This window comes from Trachypithecus francoisi, unplaced genomic scaffold, assembly GCF_009764315.1.
Source record: "Trachypithecus francoisi isolate TF-2019V2 unplaced genomic scaffold, Tfra_2.0 Lachesis_group20, whole genome shotgun sequence".
NCBI classification, from domain to species: domain Eukaryota; kingdom Metazoa; phylum Chordata; class Mammalia; order Primates; family Cercopithecidae; genus Trachypithecus; species Trachypithecus francoisi.
Window position 1 is genome coordinate 9915876 of NW_022681466.1, and position 19585 is coordinate 9935460.

At 56.9% G+C, this 19585-nt stretch overlaps 1 protein-coding gene and 1 long non-coding RNA gene across 11 annotated transcripts in view; one reads left to right on the forward strand and one right to left on the reverse strand.

Moving 5' to 3' along the window:
* DNAH17 (dynein axonemal heavy chain 17) overlaps positions 1-19585 on the reverse strand; it is a 158495-nt gene that overhangs the window by 62733 nt on the left and 76177 nt on the right. For 8 of the 10 annotated variants that reach the window (XM_033182418.1, XM_033182417.1, XM_033182416.1 and 5 more), the window contains 14 exons: positions 18449-18609; positions 17512-17668; positions 16215-16319; positions 13423-13580; positions 12521-12659; positions 12155-12382; positions 11644-11781; positions 10215-10347; positions 8380-8507; positions 7639-7787; positions 2833-3115; positions 2570-2743; positions 2163-2370; positions 1484-1649 (listed from right to left, as the gene is read on the reverse strand). In XM_033182418.1, coding sequence (XP_033038309.1) covers positions 1484-1649; positions 2163-2370; positions 2570-2743; positions 2833-3115; positions 7639-7787; positions 8380-8507; positions 10215-10347; positions 11644-11781; positions 12155-12382; positions 12521-12659; positions 13423-13580; positions 16215-16319; positions 17512-17668; positions 18449-18609 — 2327 coding nt within the window. Of the gene's footprint in view, positions 1-1483; positions 1650-2162; positions 2371-2569; positions 2744-2832; positions 3116-7638; positions 7788-8379; positions 8508-10214; positions 10348-11643; positions 11782-12154; positions 12383-12520; positions 12660-13422; positions 13581-14611; positions 15000-16214; positions 16320-17511; positions 17669-18448; positions 18610-19005; positions 19138-19585 lie in introns of those variants that run through there. The other 2 variants (XM_033182425.1, XM_033182423.1) reach the window with 2 other exon arrangements.
* On the forward strand, positions 13095-19478 carry LOC117066774. Its single transcript, XR_004430502.1, has 3 exons — positions 13095-13149; positions 14146-14246; positions 18044-19478. It is a non-coding gene; the product is annotated as an uncharacterized LOC117066774 (long non-coding RNA).

A 19585-nucleotide genomic window follows, 5' to 3' on the forward strand; every position in this document is an offset into this window, starting at 1 on the left:
GCTGAGGTGGGCAAATCACCTGAGGTCAGGGGTTCAAGACCTGCCTGGCTAAGATGGTAAAGCCCCATTTCTACAAAAATACAAAAATTAGCTGAGCGTGGTGGCAGGCACCCATAATTTCAGCTACTCGGGAGGGTGAGGCAGGAGAATCGCTTGAACCCAGGAGGCAGAGGTTGCAGTGAGCCAAGATCGCGCCATTGCACTCCAGCCTGGGCAACAAGAGCGAAACTCTGTCTCAGAAAAAAATATAAATAATAAATTAATTAATTAATAATAATCCAGCTCCGCCACTCATTAGGGCCCTGACCTTAAGTAAGCAACCTATGCCTCCCTTTCTTGGCATGAGACCAGGCTTCACGAACAAATGGACTGGTTTCTAGGCTCCTTTGGCCTGAGAATGCTCCAGTTTGGCCTGGGATACTTGCTTATTTTAAGAGACAACTGTGGCTGGGTACGGTGGCTCACACCTGTAATCCCAGCACTTTGGGAGGCCGAGGCGGGTGGATCACCTGAGGTCAGGAGTTCAAGACCAGCCTGGCCAACATGGTGAAACCCCTTCTCTACTAAAAGTTCAAAAATTAGCTGGGTGTGGTGGCGGACGCCTTTATTCCCAGCTACTCAGGAGACTGAGGAAGGAGAATTTCTGGAACCCAGGAGGTGGAGGTTGCAGTAAGCCAAGATTGAGCCATTGCACTCCAGCCTGGGTGATAGAGCGAGACTTCGTCTCAAAAAAAAAAAAAAAAAAAAAAAAGAGACAACTGACCTGAATGTTCTCATCTTTCCAAGCTGCAAACCTAAACATGCCACCCTCGGCTTCTTGGTGCCATTAGGAGAAAGTCTGCACTCTGTACTAAGGCCCTGGGATTCTGGCCGCAGCTGCCCTGGGCGCCCTCTCCCTCTGGCTCTCACATTCCTGCCACACCGGGCCTCCCTGGGCTCCTTCACGTGCGGCAAGGCCTTTACATGTGGCATTCTCTCCACCCAGAATGCTCTCCGTCTAAGGTCCCACAGCCAGGGCGACACAGCTTCCAGCTGAGCACCGTCTCCCCAGGGGCATCTCTCTGCTGGGACTCTGAGGAACTGAGGGGCTCCTCTGTGACTGCGCTGGGGGTTTTCCTGAGGGCTCTTCCTTTACCAGGTAATGTGCTTCTTCATCTTCCGGTGGGACAGACACCTCGGTGGAAGGGGGGATCCCCTCCACTGGGGCTCTAGGCCACAATTATATGTTTGTGAAATGGGCGAAGGACGAAACTGATACCACCTCTCCCCTGCCTTGGCCCTGCCTCAATGCCTTGTGGCCACATAAGCTTGGGGGCCCAGCTACGACCCGTGTCTCCCAACCCAGGTTGCAGCACCGTCCCCATGGCCCCACACCAGTCCGGCCCTACTGCCCTGGGGCTCCACCTCTTCCTGCACCCCTCCCTGGCCCCGCCCTCGCCGCCCCGTGGCCACGCCCTTCCCCCCGGGCCCCGCCCCATCTAACCAGTGCCGGTGGTCCATGTGCTGCCGGATGAGGGTGTGTGGGGCCACCGTCCCATACTTGTCCACCTCGGGCATGTTCATGTCGTCGATGAAGTAGATGAGCTTCTTAGTGCCTGGTGGCCCGTAGTTCCTCCCCGATTTCTTCTCCAGTGGCTTCTCCAGCACCCCTAGAGAGGGCAGAGGGTCAGCCGCCCGCCTGAGCCTCCTGAACTAGAGCCTGTTAGGTAGGGAGGGGCGCTACCTGTTCCCCCGGAGGACAGAAGGTGGGACCTGGCTGGGATCCAACTTTACCAAATGCACCTGCCCTGGAAGTGGCCCTTGAGGGGGCACTGGGTACAGCCCCAGGAATAAACAGAGCGATGAGAGGTGAGGGTGGCAGGAACCTTGCCCTCCGTCACCTTTGGATCACCTCAGATTGGCTGAGACACTCCCGGGGACCTGCTGCCTCGACTGGCCATCAAACCTCCATCACCATGCCCACCGGGGAGCACCAGAAAGAGGGGTCCCGGCTGCTCCTCCTTTGTCTCCGACTCAGGAAGGAAAGGCTAGCGGGTGGGGCATGGGAATTGAGGAGGTGCAAAGTGGCTGGCGAGTGCCTGGGCCTGCAGTGAGAGGGGACAGCAGGGAATGGGGGCTGTGGGGTCAGCCGGGTAGGCAGGGTGTGACCAGACCAGCCTTACCCTGCAGCATGGCTGAGGTCGTGTAGAAGTTGAAGGGCACGGCCTGCACCAGGTAGTAGTCGGTGTTCAGGCTTTCCAGCTTGTCCCCCATCATCACCGACTTGCCCGTCCCCGCGTTCCCCACCAGCATCACTGGCCAGGACTTCTCCATGAGCAGGTCCATGAAGTAGCGGAGGCGGATGGTTTCCGTGGTGTGGACCAAAGAGGCCTGGGGGAGGCGGAGGGAGGGAAGGGAGCTGTGACTCTCAGACACTTCTGCCTCCTGTTAGCGTGCAGGCCATGTTCTACTGAAAAGGTTCTACTGTTGAAAATCGGGCGTTTGGACGTTCTGCGCAGGCCTGTGGGGGTGCTGCACAGATTCCTGCCTCTAACTTGCCAGTCAGTGGCCCTGCTTTAGGGACAGTTACCTGCAGTGGGACATCAGGATCCAGCTCAAAGGAGGGCACTTTATCTGTCCAGGGCAGGAACTTTTTCGTGTCGGGATCAATGTAGTAGTCGAAAATCGTTCCCTGCGAGGGGAACTTGATGGTCTTAAATTCATTGATCCACCATTTGCTGAACTCCACTCGATAATCCACAAGCTGTTGAGACACAGAAGTGAAAATCAGGGCCCAGCTAAGCGGGATGCCGAGAGACCCTGTGTGGGTGGCCAGGCCCCCCCGTGCATCACCTGGTCCTGGAACATGGCCCCGCCGAAGGCCCAGAAGCAGGCAAACACGAAGTACAGCTCGTACAGCTCCTTGGGGGAGTCCGGGGGCACAGTCTTCTCCGTCAGCAGGCACTCCAGCAGGTACAGGATCATTTGGATCACCGTGATCTCCGGCACTGGCGTGATCTTCTTGAACCCAAAGCGCAGCTTGTCCAGGCACGTGGGTAGGTACTTGTCAAAGAGGATCATTAGGTTGGCCTTCTCCGACTGCACCTTGCGCCTCTCGATCCAGCTGCTCACCACCCTGGGGGTGACAGGAGGCGCCGATGACACGGCCGCTGCTCTGGGTCTGCCAGTGTCCCTGCCTTGGTAAACGCCCCTCCTCACCTCCACCCAATTCTGCTGGGGCTGCCCTCAGGCTTGCCATGCCTGTATGTCAATGGGTCCAAACGAGGGTGCCAGAGGGGCGAGTTGCAGGCCCTGAAAGGGTCGGAGGAGGGTGCCAGGGTCATGGGGGCTGTGCCCTCTCTGGGGTTGCTAGCTATGGGGGTGCTGTAGGTCTAGAACAGCTGGGAGCCGTTCTTGCTATCACAGGGGGACGCACATACCAAGGGCTGGGGGATGGGAGAAGAACAGAAAAGGAGAAAGATCTCATGACGTCATCTCAGGGGCAGGAAGGTGGGGACAGGAAGGGGGTAGAAAGGAGAGACAAGGATAAGAACGGGGATATTTCATTACATCATCCGGACTCCTGGATCCAGCCATGCCTGAAGCACCCCTTTGTACTTTTTTTTTAAGCTTCAGTTAGCTTGAGTTGAATTTGCCATGTTCGGTGTAAGAATCCAAATCAATACAACCAGCAATCCTTGAAGAGCCACATCAGACTTTCAGCCACAGACACCTCTGGGTGGTTTGTGTGGAAGTGGCCCGCCATGGCGGTGAGGGGTGTGGACTCTGGGACCTGACTGCCCAGGCTTGAGTTGGCTCTACCATGGCCAGCTGCTGCTTTGGCAAGTTACTGCACATGCCTGTATCCCTGGTTTCTCATCTGTAAACATGGGTGATGTTTCTATGACCCTCATTTCCAAGGACTACATGGGCTGATATTTTTAAAGCTCAGAGAAGAGGGCCTGTCCAGGGTAAGTGTCGCCAAATCAGCATCTGCTAAAAGCATCACTAGCGCCTGGCTCCCTTGATTGCCAGTGAGCACAGCACGTGCATCATTTCCAGGATGCTCAGGGCCTAAGCAGGAAGCTCCTATTAGCACACACAGCCAGCCTGCCCTACGTCAACCGACAGACAGTCCTCTTTGGACAGACACTCACTCTTTTTTCTTTTTTTCTTCTTCTTCTGAGATGGAGTCTTGCTCTGTTGCCCAGACTGTAGTGCAGTGGTGCGATCTCAGCTCACTGCAAGCTCTGCCTCCTGGGTTCAAGTGATTCTCCTGTTTTGGCCTCCCAAGTAGCTGGGATCACAGGCACGCACCACCACGCCTGGCTAATTTTTGTATTTTTAGTAGAGATGGGGTTTCGCCACGTTGGCCAGGCTGGTCTTGAACTCCTGACTTTAGATGATCTGTCCACCTCAGCTTCCCAAAGTGCTGGGATTACAGACATGAGCCACCGTGCCCGGCCAGACACTCACTCTTCTGTGAGTGTGCTCTTGTCCTGGGACCCCCGCTCCTTCCTGAACCTCTTATCACAACAGAGAACTGAGAGCTGAATGTCTTTACTGTGCAGCACCCTGTATTATCCAGCATAATAGAGGAAACCTTTCTACGTCTCTAAGCGAAGCAGGGTGTCTCCATGCCTGTCGCAGCTAAGAACTGAATTCCGAGTCCAGTTGGTCTTCAGTAGGGGAGACTGATTTGCAAATCTACGCAGAGGCTGTTGCTTTCTGCCTTCTACTTTGAAGACATTTGTGTCAAATTTGTGATGCTGCCTTGGTAGGAGTCATTGAGTGCGTGCCGATGTGTATGCTGGCTCTGATACGCCCAGCACAGGCTCCGGGAGAAAGACATGCTGTGAGACAGGCCGCCTTTCTTACCTCTGGGCCTCATGGCTTCTTGCCCTGTCCCCAGGGCCATCCTGGGTGTGTCGGGTGTCCCTGCCCCTGGCAGCTGCCTATAGGAGGGCTGCTCCTGCTGTCTGGGGATGCTGGGCCTGCTTCTCGTCCACTTCCATTCTCTCCTCTGCCAATCCTCAGGTCTCTTCCTCCTGCTTCCTCTAGGTTACTCCTTGGAGGCGTCCAGTTCCTGCCTTGGCCCACGCTGGCTTTGTTCTGGCTCCTTCTTCTCTGCTTCCATAGGGTGTCCCCCTGAGGACCCCACAATCCTGTCTTCTTCCTGTCCCCGTGTCTCAGCAGCTCCTACCCAGGCTTCGTTTCAGTTCCCAGGACATTGTCTTTGCCTACCCTGGAAACTCACACACATGGTGTAGTGGGTAGGAATGATGGCCCTGCAAAAGGATGTCCACCTTGTGGATGTGCCCTGATTTGGAGAAAGGGCATTTGCAGATGTAATCAAGGATCTTGAGACAAGATCATCCTGGATTTCGGGTGGACCCTGAATCCAATGGCCATGTCTTTATAAGCAGCGGGAAATTTGGACACAGACACACGGAGAAGGCCACGTGTGTGGGAAGGAGATGGGAGGGGTGTGTCCATAAGCTGAGGGACGCCAAGGACTAGCCGGGAGCCCCCAGGAGCTGGGAGAGAGGCCTGGGACAGGTTCTCCCTCAGAGCCTCAGAGGGAAGCAGCACTGCCTACTCCTTGATCACTGCCTATTTAATCACAGATTTCTGGCCTCCAGCGCTGGGAGAGGACAAATGTCTGTTGTTTGAAGCTGCCCCATTAGCGATCATTGTTTCAGCAGCTGGAGAACGCCGTGTAAGCGGGCAAGTGCTGCTGGAGAAGCCGGCACAGAGGCACCCAGGCTCAGCAGCTCCTGGCCCTGTCTCCACAGGGAACATTTCACTTGGTGTCCCTCTCAAACCCTAGCCACACGGTGCTGCCTGCCTCCCGGCAGAGGGTCTCACTTCCCACGCAGAGAGCAAAGAAGTGCATCAGCATGGACTCCGGAAATTTAACGTTCTTTGCCTATAGACTTGTGTGCACCTGGAAACAGCCATGCCTGCATCCCATGGTCAAACATCATTCTTGTCTTGACAAACACTGCAAAGCGTCGTTCCTCTTGTTCCAGCCCTACCCTCCGGCACTCAAAGGCAGGACTGGCCTCACTTCTAGAGCCTCCCGCGGGCTTCTCCATAACTCATTGCCATCTGGCTCTGCCCTCAACACACCCTGAAACTGTTCTCCCTGAGCGATGGAGGTGCACATGGTTCCCAAATGCAATGGGAACTCTTCTGTCCTTGGCTTGACTCTGGGTGCCATCCTGCTGAGCCTGCTCCCTCCTGAAGCTTTTGTCGCTGGGTGTCTGGGATGACGTGTCCTGGGATAACATGTCCTGGGTTCCCTTGTGCCTTTGGTTCGTTCCTCCTTTGAATCCCTCACAGATTCCTCTTCCTCCCCAACAGTGCTGGTTTTTCTCAGAAAGCCAACTTCTCTCATCCCTCTCTACATCTTTCCTGGAGAGCCCAGCTCCTCAGCATGGAATATCCGGGGTTGGACACACATGGCAGGTGTGCAAAGTACTGGGCATGTGGGTGTATGGATGAGTGGGTGTATGGATGAGTGGGTGTGTGGATGAGTGGGTGGGTGGGGGTGTGGATGAGTGGGTGGGTGGGGGTGTGGATGAGTGGGTGGGGGTGTGGATGGGTGGGTGGGGGTGTGGATGGGTGGGTGGGTGGGTACGTGGGTAGGTGGACGAGTGGGTGGGTGGATGAGTGGGTGGGTGGATGGATGAGTGAGTGGGTGGGTGGATGAGTGGGTGGGTGAGTGGGTGGGTGGGTGGATGAGTGGGTGAGTGGGTGGGTGAGTGGATGAGTGGGTGGGTGAGTGGGTGAGTGGGTGGGTGGATGAGTGAGTGAGTGAGTGGGCGGGTGGATGAACTGTGACCTCCAGCCAAGATGCTCCTCTGAAGCCTCTTACCCCAGTAATGCCCCAGCATTCTGGGGATTTTTGCCTAAGTCCATGCGGGACATTTGCACAAAACTGTCATTTCTATGTCCCCAGGAAATCCCTTACTCTGTCAATCACCAGCCATGTGTCCAAGTCTGAAAATATGCCTCTGGAATCAATATCAAGTCTTCCATTTCTCCAGATTTCAGATATCTCTTAAACCCATCCCTTCCTCTCCCACCATCCCCAGCGGCCCCCGTCCTGCTGGCAAGACCGGCTGCTTTTCCTCGTCACGTTGGAAAGCGCTGTTTGCACCTTAGCCCAGCATCAGCACCTTCCCGCCAGAGGCCTCCCCCTTTATGCTCTGGCCAGGAGAACCTGACCACTGCCCATCCGGGAACACCCCACTCCCCGCCATGCCCTGTGAGCACATGTTCTTGTCTGGTGAGTCTGTTTTCATCCCCGGGAGGCAGCCTGACCCTTCAGACGGCAGCCCAAACTTCAGTCACCTGGGAAGACTTCCTACCTCCATGGAGGCCAAGACCTCCCTTCCCACACCAGCCCTTGTTCCCCGGCACTTTGTGCAAATGTCCGTTTGCTCAGCCGCCCTGCCTCGTGTCACTTGGATTTATACCATTTATTCCCGGGTCTGTCTCTCACCCCTTCACTGCTGCGGCCCTGGTGCCTGGTGAGGGCCTGGTACACAGTTTGTCACATGAATGATGAATGAACATGCAACTCTGAAACAGGCCAACAACTTTGTCTTTCCCTGCCGAGGTTTGGAACAGGAAAGCCAGAGCCCCACTCACGGGTTCCATCCCAGGTCGGCTGGGTTGATGTAGAGGATGCCGGCTCTGGAGACAGTGGCTGGGGTGGCCGTCCTCAGGTGGCTGATTTCGAACACCAGCCTCATGGTGCGGTTCAGTGGGATTCGCTCATTGCTGGCCAGGGTGAGGACCTAGGAGAGGGATAGCAGCCCGTGGGGTCCTGTGGCGACACCTGCCGCCCCAGTGGTGTTCTGGGGTGGGGGTCCTCGGAGCAAACCTCCAAACAAGGAGGAGGGGCTCAGGCCAGCCCTGCCACGCAGCCCTAGTCCCTTGGCCCAGGACTTCTCTGCCCTCCCTGACTCCAGCAGCCTCTAGACACCCACAACGGGGAGGGCTGCAGCACGGGGTCAGGGCTGCTTTCTCAAACCGTCACCCCTCCCCATCCTGGAAAGTCTTGTGTTACCTTCTGCATCCAACTGAGGAGCGTTTTTAGAAAAATGGCTTCTAGACAATTCTAAATAACAATTTCTGCTCCCTAGGCCTTTACCCTGAACCCATCCTGCTGCTAAAATGTAAAGTGAGGTGCATGCAGAACCACAGCACATGTGACAAAGTCCCGCGATAAGGCGCCCCTCACTCATAGCTCCCTGTGGAGCTCCAGACATGCCGCCTGCCCCAAGCCCAGCATGCAGGGCCTGAGTGCTGCATAGGCGCCTCCCTGTGAGCCCCCGTTGTCCCTCTGCCTTGGGTGACCTTGGGGGTTAGAGTCCAGGGCCCGCGAACCTTGTTGTCATCCATGACGGTGTTGAGAGACTCGATCCACATGGGGTCTATGTCCCCGTCAAGGATGATCCACTTGGGGCCGTCATGGGTGATGTTGGCCAGGTCTCGCATGATGGTGGAGAACAGGCCTGGGGGAGGTGGGTGGTGTAACCCCGGGCCCTTCACTCTGGCCCATTCCAGTCCCCACCGGTCCTGACCCTGGCCTCTCTCTTGGAGGTGGCCTGTCCCCTACTTCAGAGGGACAGCAGAGGCCCTCGGGCATGAGGTGCCCGGGCTCCCTGCCCTCCCTTCTCTGTGGCCTCCCTCCTACATGCCCTCTCCATGTCTGAGGCCCCCCGTCCTCCTCCGACCCTGTACCCTCCCTGTTAGCCTCTCTTTGTGTCCCTGGCTGGTTCAGTTTTTCCAGGCTCAACACCCCACGGGGCGCAGCACCTGTGCACCCAGCTCTGTCCATCTGTCCACTCATGCTCAGCAGAGGTCTGCGGAGCACGCTTCATGCGTCAGGCATGGAATGGGGCGAGGTGGGGGCTCGGGGTACAGAGCTTGTCTTCTAGTAGGGGGAAGTGAGCTGTACATGCAGGAGCCAGCGAAGGGGGACAGGGAAAGCGGGTCACAGGGAGGGCCACTTCTGATGGGTAGGGTGTGGGGGACAGGCTAGGCAGAGCCCTCCCCTAGGCTCCTGGTCAGGACCACCCTGCTCCCGCTGACACCTCCTCAGCTCTCACAGCTCCTTTCTGCAGCCCACTCTCCAACATCCCGAGTTCCTTTCTTTTTTTTTTTGAGACGGAGTCTCGCTCTGCGGTCCGGGCTGGAGTGCAGTGGCCGGATCCCAGCTCACTGCAAGCTCTGCCTCCCGGGTTCACGCCATTCTCCTGCCTCGGCCTCCTGAGTAGCTGGGACTACAGGCGCCCGCCACCTCGCCCGGCTAGTTTTTTGTATTTTTTAGTAGAGACGGGGTTTCCTCATGTCAGCCAGAATGGTCTCGATCTCCTGACCTCGTGATCCGCCCGCCTCGGCCTCCCAAAGTGCTGGGATTACAGGCTTGAGCCACCGCGCCTGGCCCCGAGTTCCTTTCATAAAGTGCAAACCGGCCGGGCGCGGTGGCTCAAGCCTGTAATCCCAGCACTTTGGGAGGCCGAGACGGGCGGATCACGAGGTCAGGAGATCGAGACCATCCTGGCTAACACGGTGAAACCCCGTCTCTACTAAAAATACAAAAAAACTAGCCGGGCGAGGTGGCGGGCGCCTGTAGTCCCAGCTACTCGGGAGGCCGAGGCAGGAGAATGGCGTAAACCCGGGAGGCGGAGCTTGCAGTGAGCTGAGATCCGGCCACTGCACTCCAGCCCGGGCAACAGAGCAAGACTCTGTCTCAAAAATAAATAAATAAATAAACAAAAATAAAAAATAAAAAAAAATAAAGTGCAAACCTGGGCATGCCACTTCCCAGGGGAAGCTCCTCCCCAGAGTCCACCGACTGAGGCAAGGGCTCCCCAGGCAGCCTCCAGCCTGCACATCTGGGCTCCCATGCACTCTGCATGGGTCACACCCATCCTTGCTCTGGCCTCTCCCCTTGGCCTGCCCAGGGCAGGCCTGCAGTCCTCACTGTCCCAGCTCCTGTGGCCCCCCCATCCCTTACCCCTCAGCCCAGGTGCCACGTGCCCACTGCTCCCCATAAACTCTGTCACCATGGTGCCACCATTGCAGGCCACGTGCCTGTGCACCCCACCCTAGGCTGGGGAGGCTGGCCTTGCACGTGGGAACGGCTCAGCACATGCTCACTGCACCGGACGGACCGGGTGAGCCCCTACAGCCCGTCCCGGGACCACCCTCGTTACCATCTTTCCATTCCCTGGTTGCTGGGTTGATGATGCCAAAGAGCTCGTCGCAGGTGACGGCCTTGGGGTCCAGGTCCATGGCGACCGGCTTCCTCTTCAGGTTCTGATAGGTCTTGTTGAGGGATTTGAGGACCTGGCGAAGGTGTGGGTCACTCACGTGTGACTCCATGTTCCTGGCACATCCTGCCCCACTAACCCCAGGATCGTGGGTGGGCCTAGATGCCTTTTTTTTTCTTTTTCTTCCCTGAGATGGAGTTTTACTCTTGTCATCCAGGCTGGAGTGCAGTGGTGTGATCTCAGCTCACTGCGACCTCTGCCTCAGGGTTCAAGTGATTCTCCTGCCTCAGCCTCCTGAGTAGATGGGATTACAGGCGCCTGCCACCATGTCCAACTAATTTTTGTATTTTTAGTAGAGACGGGGTTTTGCCATGTTGACCAGGCTGGTCTTGAACTCTTGACCTCAGGCGATCAGCCCGCCTCGGCCTCCCAAAGTGTTGTGATTACAGGCGTGAGCCACTGTGCCCAGCCCTGGATGCCTTTTATGAACCACGAGGCTGAACCCTTCTCTGGATCAGGTTTGCTTTGGGGGCACGTAGGTGAGTTTACACTCCCCAACCATGACCGAGGTGAAGGTGGCCTGGGTGACGGGAAGCTGACTGTCCACTGTGTCTGCAGCCTGCAGAGAGCTGCTTGCCCTAGACTGTGCAAGGCTCTGAAAACATTCACATTACTTTCTTCCTCATGGTACAAGTAATACGCACACACTGCAAAACCATCTAGGAAAACTCCCCATAATCCTCCATTCAAGGAAAATGAGCTTTAAAGACGCAATTGAGGACATTTCATGTATGTGTATGTCTGAGTTTCTTTTTAGGAAACTGGGTTCATGCAGCCTCTGCCTTATAAAACATCACTTGTGGTGAGCTTTCCCGTGTGGCTGGCATTGGGAGTGCTTTTAAACAATAGTAGAAGAGTCCAGCCTGTGGGCCTGTGGCTGGACACTTGGTTGGCATGGAATCTTCCACGTCACAGACATCAGTCATATCCGCCACCACCCTCTGCACGTCACCATACTCCGGGACATGGCAAGGGACAGGAGGGCGATGGGTCAGGCTGGCCACAGGGACAGGGAGACAAGTGACTGACGTCAAGGAGAGAAGAGCAGGAAGACAAGGAGGAACAGGGAGGGAGGCCTCACCCAGGGATCAGGGATCAGGGATCAGGGATCAGGGACCAGGGGCTGTAGCCACTCCTCCCCTCCTCCTCAGCCTCCAGCTTCCTCCCTGGCCCATGACTCAGGCTGGAGGGCTCCCGGGATGTACTGAGTTGGGGTCTCTGGGGTGGCGGGGAGTGATGGAGGGCTGACCCTTCGCCCCAGCCCTCCCCCACCATGCCAGATCCCTGCAGGGTCCCGGCAGGGGTGACGTACCTGAGATTTGCCACTGCCCGCGTTCCCGATGACGAACACCGAATGGCGGACCTGCAGCAGCTCCTCCAGCTGCACCACCTTCAGCACGAAGCTGTCCTCCGCCTGCAGCTTGAGCTCCACGATGCTCTGCTTGATGATCTGGGGAGACATGGATGAGGCTGGGTGAGGAATTAAAGCAGCCTTTCTTCTCACTGGGAGGCTGGCGGGCCTCTTGCCCTCTGGCAGGCGGCCTTGCTCTCCAACGCACATGCCTTTGTAAGTTCTGCTGTCCACGTTGAGAGCTCACAGAGCTCCACTGTGACTTTGTGCAGGGGATCGGTTTGCCCAAAGTTCCCCAACCCCAGTTGAGAGACTGACCTCCCCCAGCACTGAGAGAGTGGGGCTGGCCAGGGCCACACAGACAGCTGTGGCTCAGAGGTCTCTTTGTAGCACCTGGAAATGTGAGTGTGACACAGGTCCCCACCCGTCCAACATCAGCGGGGAGGAAGCCCCAGCGTCCGGGAGTACCAACCTTTTCAAAATTCAGGTCTCGTTTCCGAGGCACATCCAGAGCCGGGAAGAGGTCCCCGATCAGTCCCATGAACACGGGCAGGTCGTCGGTCACAATCTTGGGGATGTTGAAATCCCTCAGCGCCCGCATCAGCACCTGGTCCTCCGCCCGGCTGGGGTCGCCCCTCTTCAAGGAGCCGGCCACCACCAGCACAGACTTGATGGCTCTCAGGCCCCAGTCGTAATGATCCTGCGGGCAGTGGGCACAGGCGGGCAGATGTGGGCTCACCTTCCCACGGCCAGCAGGCAGGTCCGGAAGCCAACCCTGGCCGCTGCTTGCATCTCAATCTCCCACCCGCACCCGCCATGAGCTCCAGGACACACACACCTGCTTCGACAGCAGCTCCTTGCACAAAGTGTACAGGGTGATGAACTTCCTGGCCAGGAGGCGAGCTTCCAGAAAGCCCTCGGCCACCAGCATAATCTCGCATATCAGTTCGAAGTCGGGGACGACCATGGCACAGGGCCTGGGGAGGTCAGCGGTGCCCATGGGCTTCTGCCCACTCCCTCCCCCACCTACACCACCGCCTGTCCCTCTTCACCTAGGAGAGCACACCTCGCCTGCCGGGTGGACCACAGCAGAGTGTTGAACCTTTGGGCCCTGGAACCAGGCTCCCAGCCCGCCTGCTCCCTACTTCCCTCTTCCTTCCCCATCCTCTGCTGGGTGTACCTTCAGGCCCCTCCTCAGAGCCACCCCAATCCCCCAACCCTGCCTTCCACCGCTGTGTCCCAGGTGGGGTCCTCCTACCCAGGGGGAAGACAGAGCGCTTTCTAGGAGGCCCTCGCCTGCGTCATCTTGGGAGTTTTTTTTGGAGACAGTTTCGCTCTTGTTGCCCAGGCTGGAGTGCAATGGCACCATCCTGGCTCACTACAACCTCCACCTCCCGGGTTCAAGCGATTCTCCTGCCTCAGCCCCCCCAAGTAGCTGCGATTACAGGCATGCACCACCATACCCAGGTAATTTTTGTATTTTTAGTAGGGGACAGGGTTTCACCATCTTGACCGGGCTGGTCTCAGCCTCCCGACCTCAGGTGATCCACCCTTCTCGGCCACCCAAAGTGCTGAGATTACAGGAGTGAGTTACTGCGCCCGGCCATCTTGGGAGCTTTTGATGACTTTTTCCCTCTCCAGCTTGCCCTCTGCCCCTCCCCTCTGCTAACTCCTTGGCACTGGGACGCTGCTGTGGCCGGCCTGGCTTACCACGGCGTCACTTTCACCAGGGCCATGTACCTGAATAAGGCTTTTAGGTTCTCAGGCAGCTCCGTGCGTCCGGCGTATCCAGGGTTCATAGTGATGAAGATACCGACAGTGGGAATGAGGCCTATGATCTCTCCCAGGAAATTGAATGTTTTTTTCTTGGCCCGAATTGCATCCTGGACACATTTTACCTGCACATTTGGAGACATAGACATGTTAGCATGGACATGGCCAGCTTCCACAGGCCAGAGGGGCCTTCATGTATGTTACAGCATAAGGCTGTGAATTTGCAGGGTCCTCCTAGTTTCTTTTTAAAATTAAGCCTTTTATTTTTGAGAAAGTTGTAGATTCACATGTCGTGCAGGAAATAATACAGAGGGCCAGGCACAGTGGCCCACGCCTGTAATCCCAGCACTTTGGGAGGCTGAGGCTGGAGGATGATTTGAGCCCAGCCTGGCCAACATAGCAAGACCCCGTCTCAACAAAAAATACAAAAGACAGGGATTGGGGGGAAGAAAAAAAATACAAAGGCAATTCTGCATACTCTGCCCCATGTCCCTTGATGGGAGCATCTTGGCTAATGACAGTGCCAGTCACAGCGGGGTGGGGGGGTGCGACACTGAGGCCAGCATTGCTGTCACCACGGGGACCCCTATGCCCCCTCTTATAGCCATACCCACTTTCCTCTTGCCCGCTTCCCTCCCTTTGACCCCTGGCAACTGTGTCCTTTCTTTCTGTGATTTGGTCATTTCACAGATGTTGTATAAGTGGAATTGTGTCGTACACCATCTTCCCAGATGGATTTTTATCACTCAGCAAAATTCTCTGGAGACGCACCCAGGCTGCTGCAGGAACCGGTAAGTATTTCAAGACCTCGTCCCTGCTGAGCGGGGTTCCACTCCCAGCCCTTTTCTGTCCTGTTACTACTTTGGCACTGATCTGTCAGAGGACTGGTTAGCGGCCACCTCCGTATCAGACGGTCTTGAAGGCCACCTGTCAGCGACGAGGTTAAACCTAGAGCTTCAGGGGCTGTTGCTTGAGGTCTCTGGAAACCTGCAGAAGGCAGCTGTGGCTCTCCAAGTCGCCACTTGAGGGAGCCCAATACTCGCGGTAAAGCTGCTCCCAGCGCCTGCCTTTCCCTGTCTTCCCCACAAGAGCCAAGTCCTGGTGCCCTGGTGATCCCAGACACCCCCACGCCTAGTCTGCTGAGCGTGCAGCTCACCCCCTGGCAGGGCTGGGGCCCTTCGGAACGGCACTGCTTCCGCCTAGGCCAAGCCTCTCCTGCAGTCTCCATCGGAGCCCGTGAACATTCAGTGCCCAGAGTAGGGGCTACATCAATATTCTGGGGTTTGTTCATGGACTCGGAGGTGCTCAGCAACTGTGCGCTCCTGCGCTGCGGGCGAGGGAGAGGGTCCCCATGGCAACAGCCAGCACTGCCCATGGGTTAGGGTCCCCATTCTCTTGGCCACGTGGCCGCTGGCCCTGGGGCATGACTGGGGCAGAGGGAGCATAAGGAGAGGAGGAAGCAGCCACCCCCGGCCACCTCTAATCCCACAGGCAGACCTGTGTCACCAATGCCGTTTTACAGATTAGAAGGTGGAGGTGCAGGGAGTCCACATCACTGCCAAGCCGAGAGTCAGGGGTTAAGTTGGTGTATAAAGCAGGCTCTCGGCCGGGCGCGATGGCTCACACCTGTAATCCCAGCAGGTTGGGAGGCCCAGGTGAGTGGATCACCTGAGGTCGGGAGTTCAAGACCGGCCTGACCAACATAGAGAAACCCCATCTCTATTAAAAATACAAAATTAGCCGGGCTGGTGGTGCATGCCTGTAATCCCAGCTACTGAGGAGGCTGAGGCAGGAGAATCGCTTGAACCCGGGAGGCAGAGGTTCGGTGAGCCAAGATCGCACAATTGCACTCCAGCCTGGGCCGTAAGAGTAAAACTCTGTCTCAAAAAAAACCAACCAACCAACCAAACATAAACAAACAAATAAATAAAGTAGGCTTTCCACCCAGCTTGCGGGGCTTGAGCAGCCCAGGCAGCATTCGCACGTCCACACCCCACATGCTCCTGGTCTATCCTGGCCACTAGGTTGGCCTCCGCTTACCTTAGCCCAGTGCTTGTCAACCCCGGCAGGTGTCAGGATCACCTGAGGCATTTATTTAAGACGCAGAAATGCTAATCCTAACAAGTGGGGCCCATGCTGGAGATTTTAACAAGCATGGCCCAGGCCACTCCCCACTCCAAGGTCCCTGCGCCCATGTCGCCGCAGCCACCCCACTGCACGCTCTGTGCCCCGGCATGGTTGTTCCCAAAATACACGGGCACATTTCCTCCCTCCTCCTCCTCCTCCTCCTTTCTTTCCTGCCATTCCCTTTCAGCACCTCCTGTGCCCAGCTCTGCTGATACCAGTCACAAAGCACTTTGTCCTTCTTTCCTAAGCAAAATTAATTATTCTCCCACCTGTATTTCCACCTGGAATCCCTAATGAGGGGGCTCAGAGAAGCACATTTAAGTTCTAAGCCTCGCATGTTTTCTCAGCCCTTTTCTTTCTTGCATGGAGAGGAGAGGGAGCATGCTACCATACATGTAACCTGTCATCTGATTCTGTTTTCAATCTGTATGCCTAACCAGGCTGTGGGACCCTGAAGGGCAGGGGCTCACTGGCACCACACCACCCTTCAGTGCTTGGAACATTGCAGACAGGCAAGGAGGGTCTATCTCAGACTATTTCTGTCTATCTCACAGAGAGGCGTGTGAGGTCATAGGAAAGCGGTCGAGCCAGTTACCCGACGTGACCCCGAGGCCGCAGGCAGGGGACTTTACCTGCACAGCAATCACAGACAAGACTTCCACCGAGATGCGATTAAACTCATCAAAGCAGCCCCAGGCTCCCGTCTGGGCTAGGCCCTTGTAGATATTTCCACAGGACTGGAAAGGGCGAGATGGAGAAGGGAAGAGCTGGGAGGGTGGCAGGGAGGGCGGGCGCTGCAGGGGCCTCCCCCTGCCTCTTCAGCTGTGTTCTCTGCCCACAGCTCGCTCAGGCTCCAGTGCACTGGGGCCTTCCGCAGGCCAGCAGGCAGGTCAGCTTACTGCCCAGGGTAACACCGTGGAGGGCTGGGTACCAGGAAGAGCCCATCCTTTCACCCTTGACCCCAGAGCTCTCCAGTCACCGGAATGGAGGCTTCCTGGAGTCCCTAACAAGGGGTCTCAGAGAAACACATTTTAAGTTCTAAGGGCATGTTTTCTCAGCGCTTTTCTTTCTTGCATGGAGAGGAGAGAGAGTCCTCTAAGCTGGGATGGGGGGGGCGTCGAACAGGCCACAGGCTTTTCCTCAAGGCATCTGTGTCCCTTCCAGGACCCACCTGGGCATCCAAAGGGCTCTTCCCATCTACCCCTGGGATTCCAGGTGGATAATAAGCCCCTTCTAGGGAGATCCAACTTCAGATTTCACTTTTGTAAAATCCGGGAGGTGGATGTGGACTGCATGGCCTTGACAGTGAACAGGGGCTGCTGGCCCCATCCTCAACCTCCAGAGGGGTCTCCCAGATGTGGAGCTCGGATCCAAGCTGGGGAGGGGAGACCCTCTGCAGGCCTAGGGTCCAAAACTCAGGGATCCATCTCCCTTACCTCCCGCTCTTGCAAGAGGCTGCTGCAGCCTGGAGCTCCAAAGTATCCCCTCCCCTGCCTGGCCTTCTGTGAACTGATGATGTCCTGTGCAGGCTCTGATGACTGACGGGCCCGGGCCCGGCCCCTGCTCCCCTCCCAAACCCACCTGGACGCTGCTTGTACCCCACCCCATGCTGAGCCACGAGGGAGGTGCTCCCCTGTGCAGAGTCCCCAGTTCCGGGGCAATCTCACAACTGAAGCTGAGAGACGGTCACCTCCAGGGCGGGGCCTGGGGCAGGACATTTGGGGCTACGTCTGTCCACCTGGGAGTCTCTCCAGAGGGACCACCTGAGGTGGATGCCACCAGCAAGTGGGGGCCCTGGCGCCTCCTCCCCAGTGTCATTCACAGGTATCCAGAGACCTGGAGCTCACTGCGGGGCCTCGGAGGTCAGGGTGCTAGGATCTGCTTCTACGTGGGGACTCTGGGCCCGTCCTCTGGACTCCGGCCGCGTACCTTGTAGTCCATCTGCTCGGAGCAGTTGAAGACGTAGACCATGGTGCCCAGGGCTCTGCCCAGATCCTTGGTCGTCTCAGTCTTACCGGTCCCAGCGGGTCCCGCGGGGGCTCCGCCCATGATGAGATGGAGGGACTGGGTCAGGGTGATATAGCACCTGCAAATGACTGCAGGTAAGCGCGTGTGCCAGTGACCCCACGGCCTCCCTGCTTTTATTTTTATTTTTTTGAGACAGAATCTCACTCTGTCACCCAGGCTGGAGTGCAGTGGTACAATCTTGGCTCACGACAACCTCTGCTTCCTGGGTTCAAATGATTCTCCTGCCTCAGCCTCCCAAGTAGCTGGGACTACAGGCGCCCACCACCACGCCCGGCTAATTTTTGTATTTTCAGTAGAGATGGGGTTTTGCCATGTTGGCCAGGCTGGTCTCGAACTCCTGACCTCAGGTGATCTACCCGCCTCGGCCTCCCAAAGTGCTGGGATTACAGGCGTGAGCCACTGCGCCCGGCCACCACCTTCTCTTTCATTGCAGTTATTACACTTGCTCGGCCCCAGGAGACACAGTGGAAGAGGGCAGAAAACCTTCCGCTGTGACAAAGGAACCATCACCGTGGGGCAGAGGCAGCCCAGGTGCCTTTCCCACCTGCGGCATTTGGGGAGGTGGGCACTGCTACGAAGACCAGAGTCTGCTCGTGAAGGTCCATAAAACGTGACCCCAACTCAGCAGGCCCACAGAGGGGTGGAGGAACTCTCCCAAGGCCACACAGCCAGTGCTGGAACAAGGACACGGTGGGAGAACTGAATGTGAACACACGTCCACCTGACGTAAATGCCCGGTCCCTCCAGCCTCCACAGCTGACATCCAAGGGGGACAGTGCCAAGCATCTTGGGGAAGGGACCCAAGGGTACACGTGAATGACTCAGGGACAGGCCTCACCTGTCGGTGAGTGGGGTGATGACCAGCCGCGGCGTGTTGCCCAGATACTCGTAGGAATACTGGATTTGGGCATCGCAGATGTTGGCAAAGCAGTGTCGCTTCTCTTCATCCCAGCGATGCCGGAGCTGGGCCTGCCAGGTGAAGGCCTGAGAACTCTCCACCTGCAGGATGAGCCGGAGCTCTTGTTGCCAAGCGGAATGCAAGAGCTAGGGTTGGCTGAGGAAGGCCGGCATGCCTCCAAGGCTGGTCCCCGGGTGCCCAGGGAACCCTCCCTGGCCCTCTTTCCCCCTCCAGTGCCCACGTCCAACTGTATGGCCACCCTCAGTGGAATCTTGCTATGGAATGGCACTTCCAATGGGCGGGCACCGCTCCTCTGACCACTATGTGTGGCTCACCGGGGGTGAGTCCGGGCAAGGGGATTAGGAGGCAGCCGCAGCCAGCAACAGAGTCAGTGCCCCAGCAAGAGGAAGTAGCAGGGTCTGGAGTCCCTGAATGCACTGCCCTGAACCCCGTGTCCCCTGGCCCTTCCCCAGGCCCCTGGGACGGGGCGCTCGTGCCTTGGCCACGATCATTTTGGCCACCACGTCCCGCGCATGCACATCGATGGTGCAGATGGTCATGATCTTCATCCTGTCGCCAGCGCTGAGGTTCCCAATGAGAAGCGTGATGAGCACATTCAGTTGGCTAATCTGCGGGGGACAGGTGCCTTTACTGAGATGCCACGGATGCCCATGTGCACTGGGGGGTCTTGTGGCTGGGTGCCCGCGGCTGCATAGGAAACACTGCCATGCTTTTGTTTACAGTAATGAAAAACAGGAGCGCCCTCGGTAGGCCCCAGCCAGGCACTGGTTTCACCGTGATGTGGCCCTGATGGGACACTTTGGAGCCGCTAGCACGGACGTAGTAGAAGGAAATTCAAGGCCGTGAAAGAGAGTGGATAAGAAGCAAAAACAGCTGACTTTAACACCATCCAGCGAGTCTGTATATTTTTACATATAAATCAATTACACACACACAGTGTAGCAGGTTGCATAAGGGAACGTTGACAGTGTCATGCTTGGGTTGTGGAATTACAGGTAAATTCTCCTTCTTTCAAAGATGATCTTTAGTTTCTGTATTTCTAACCAAGGACTTTTT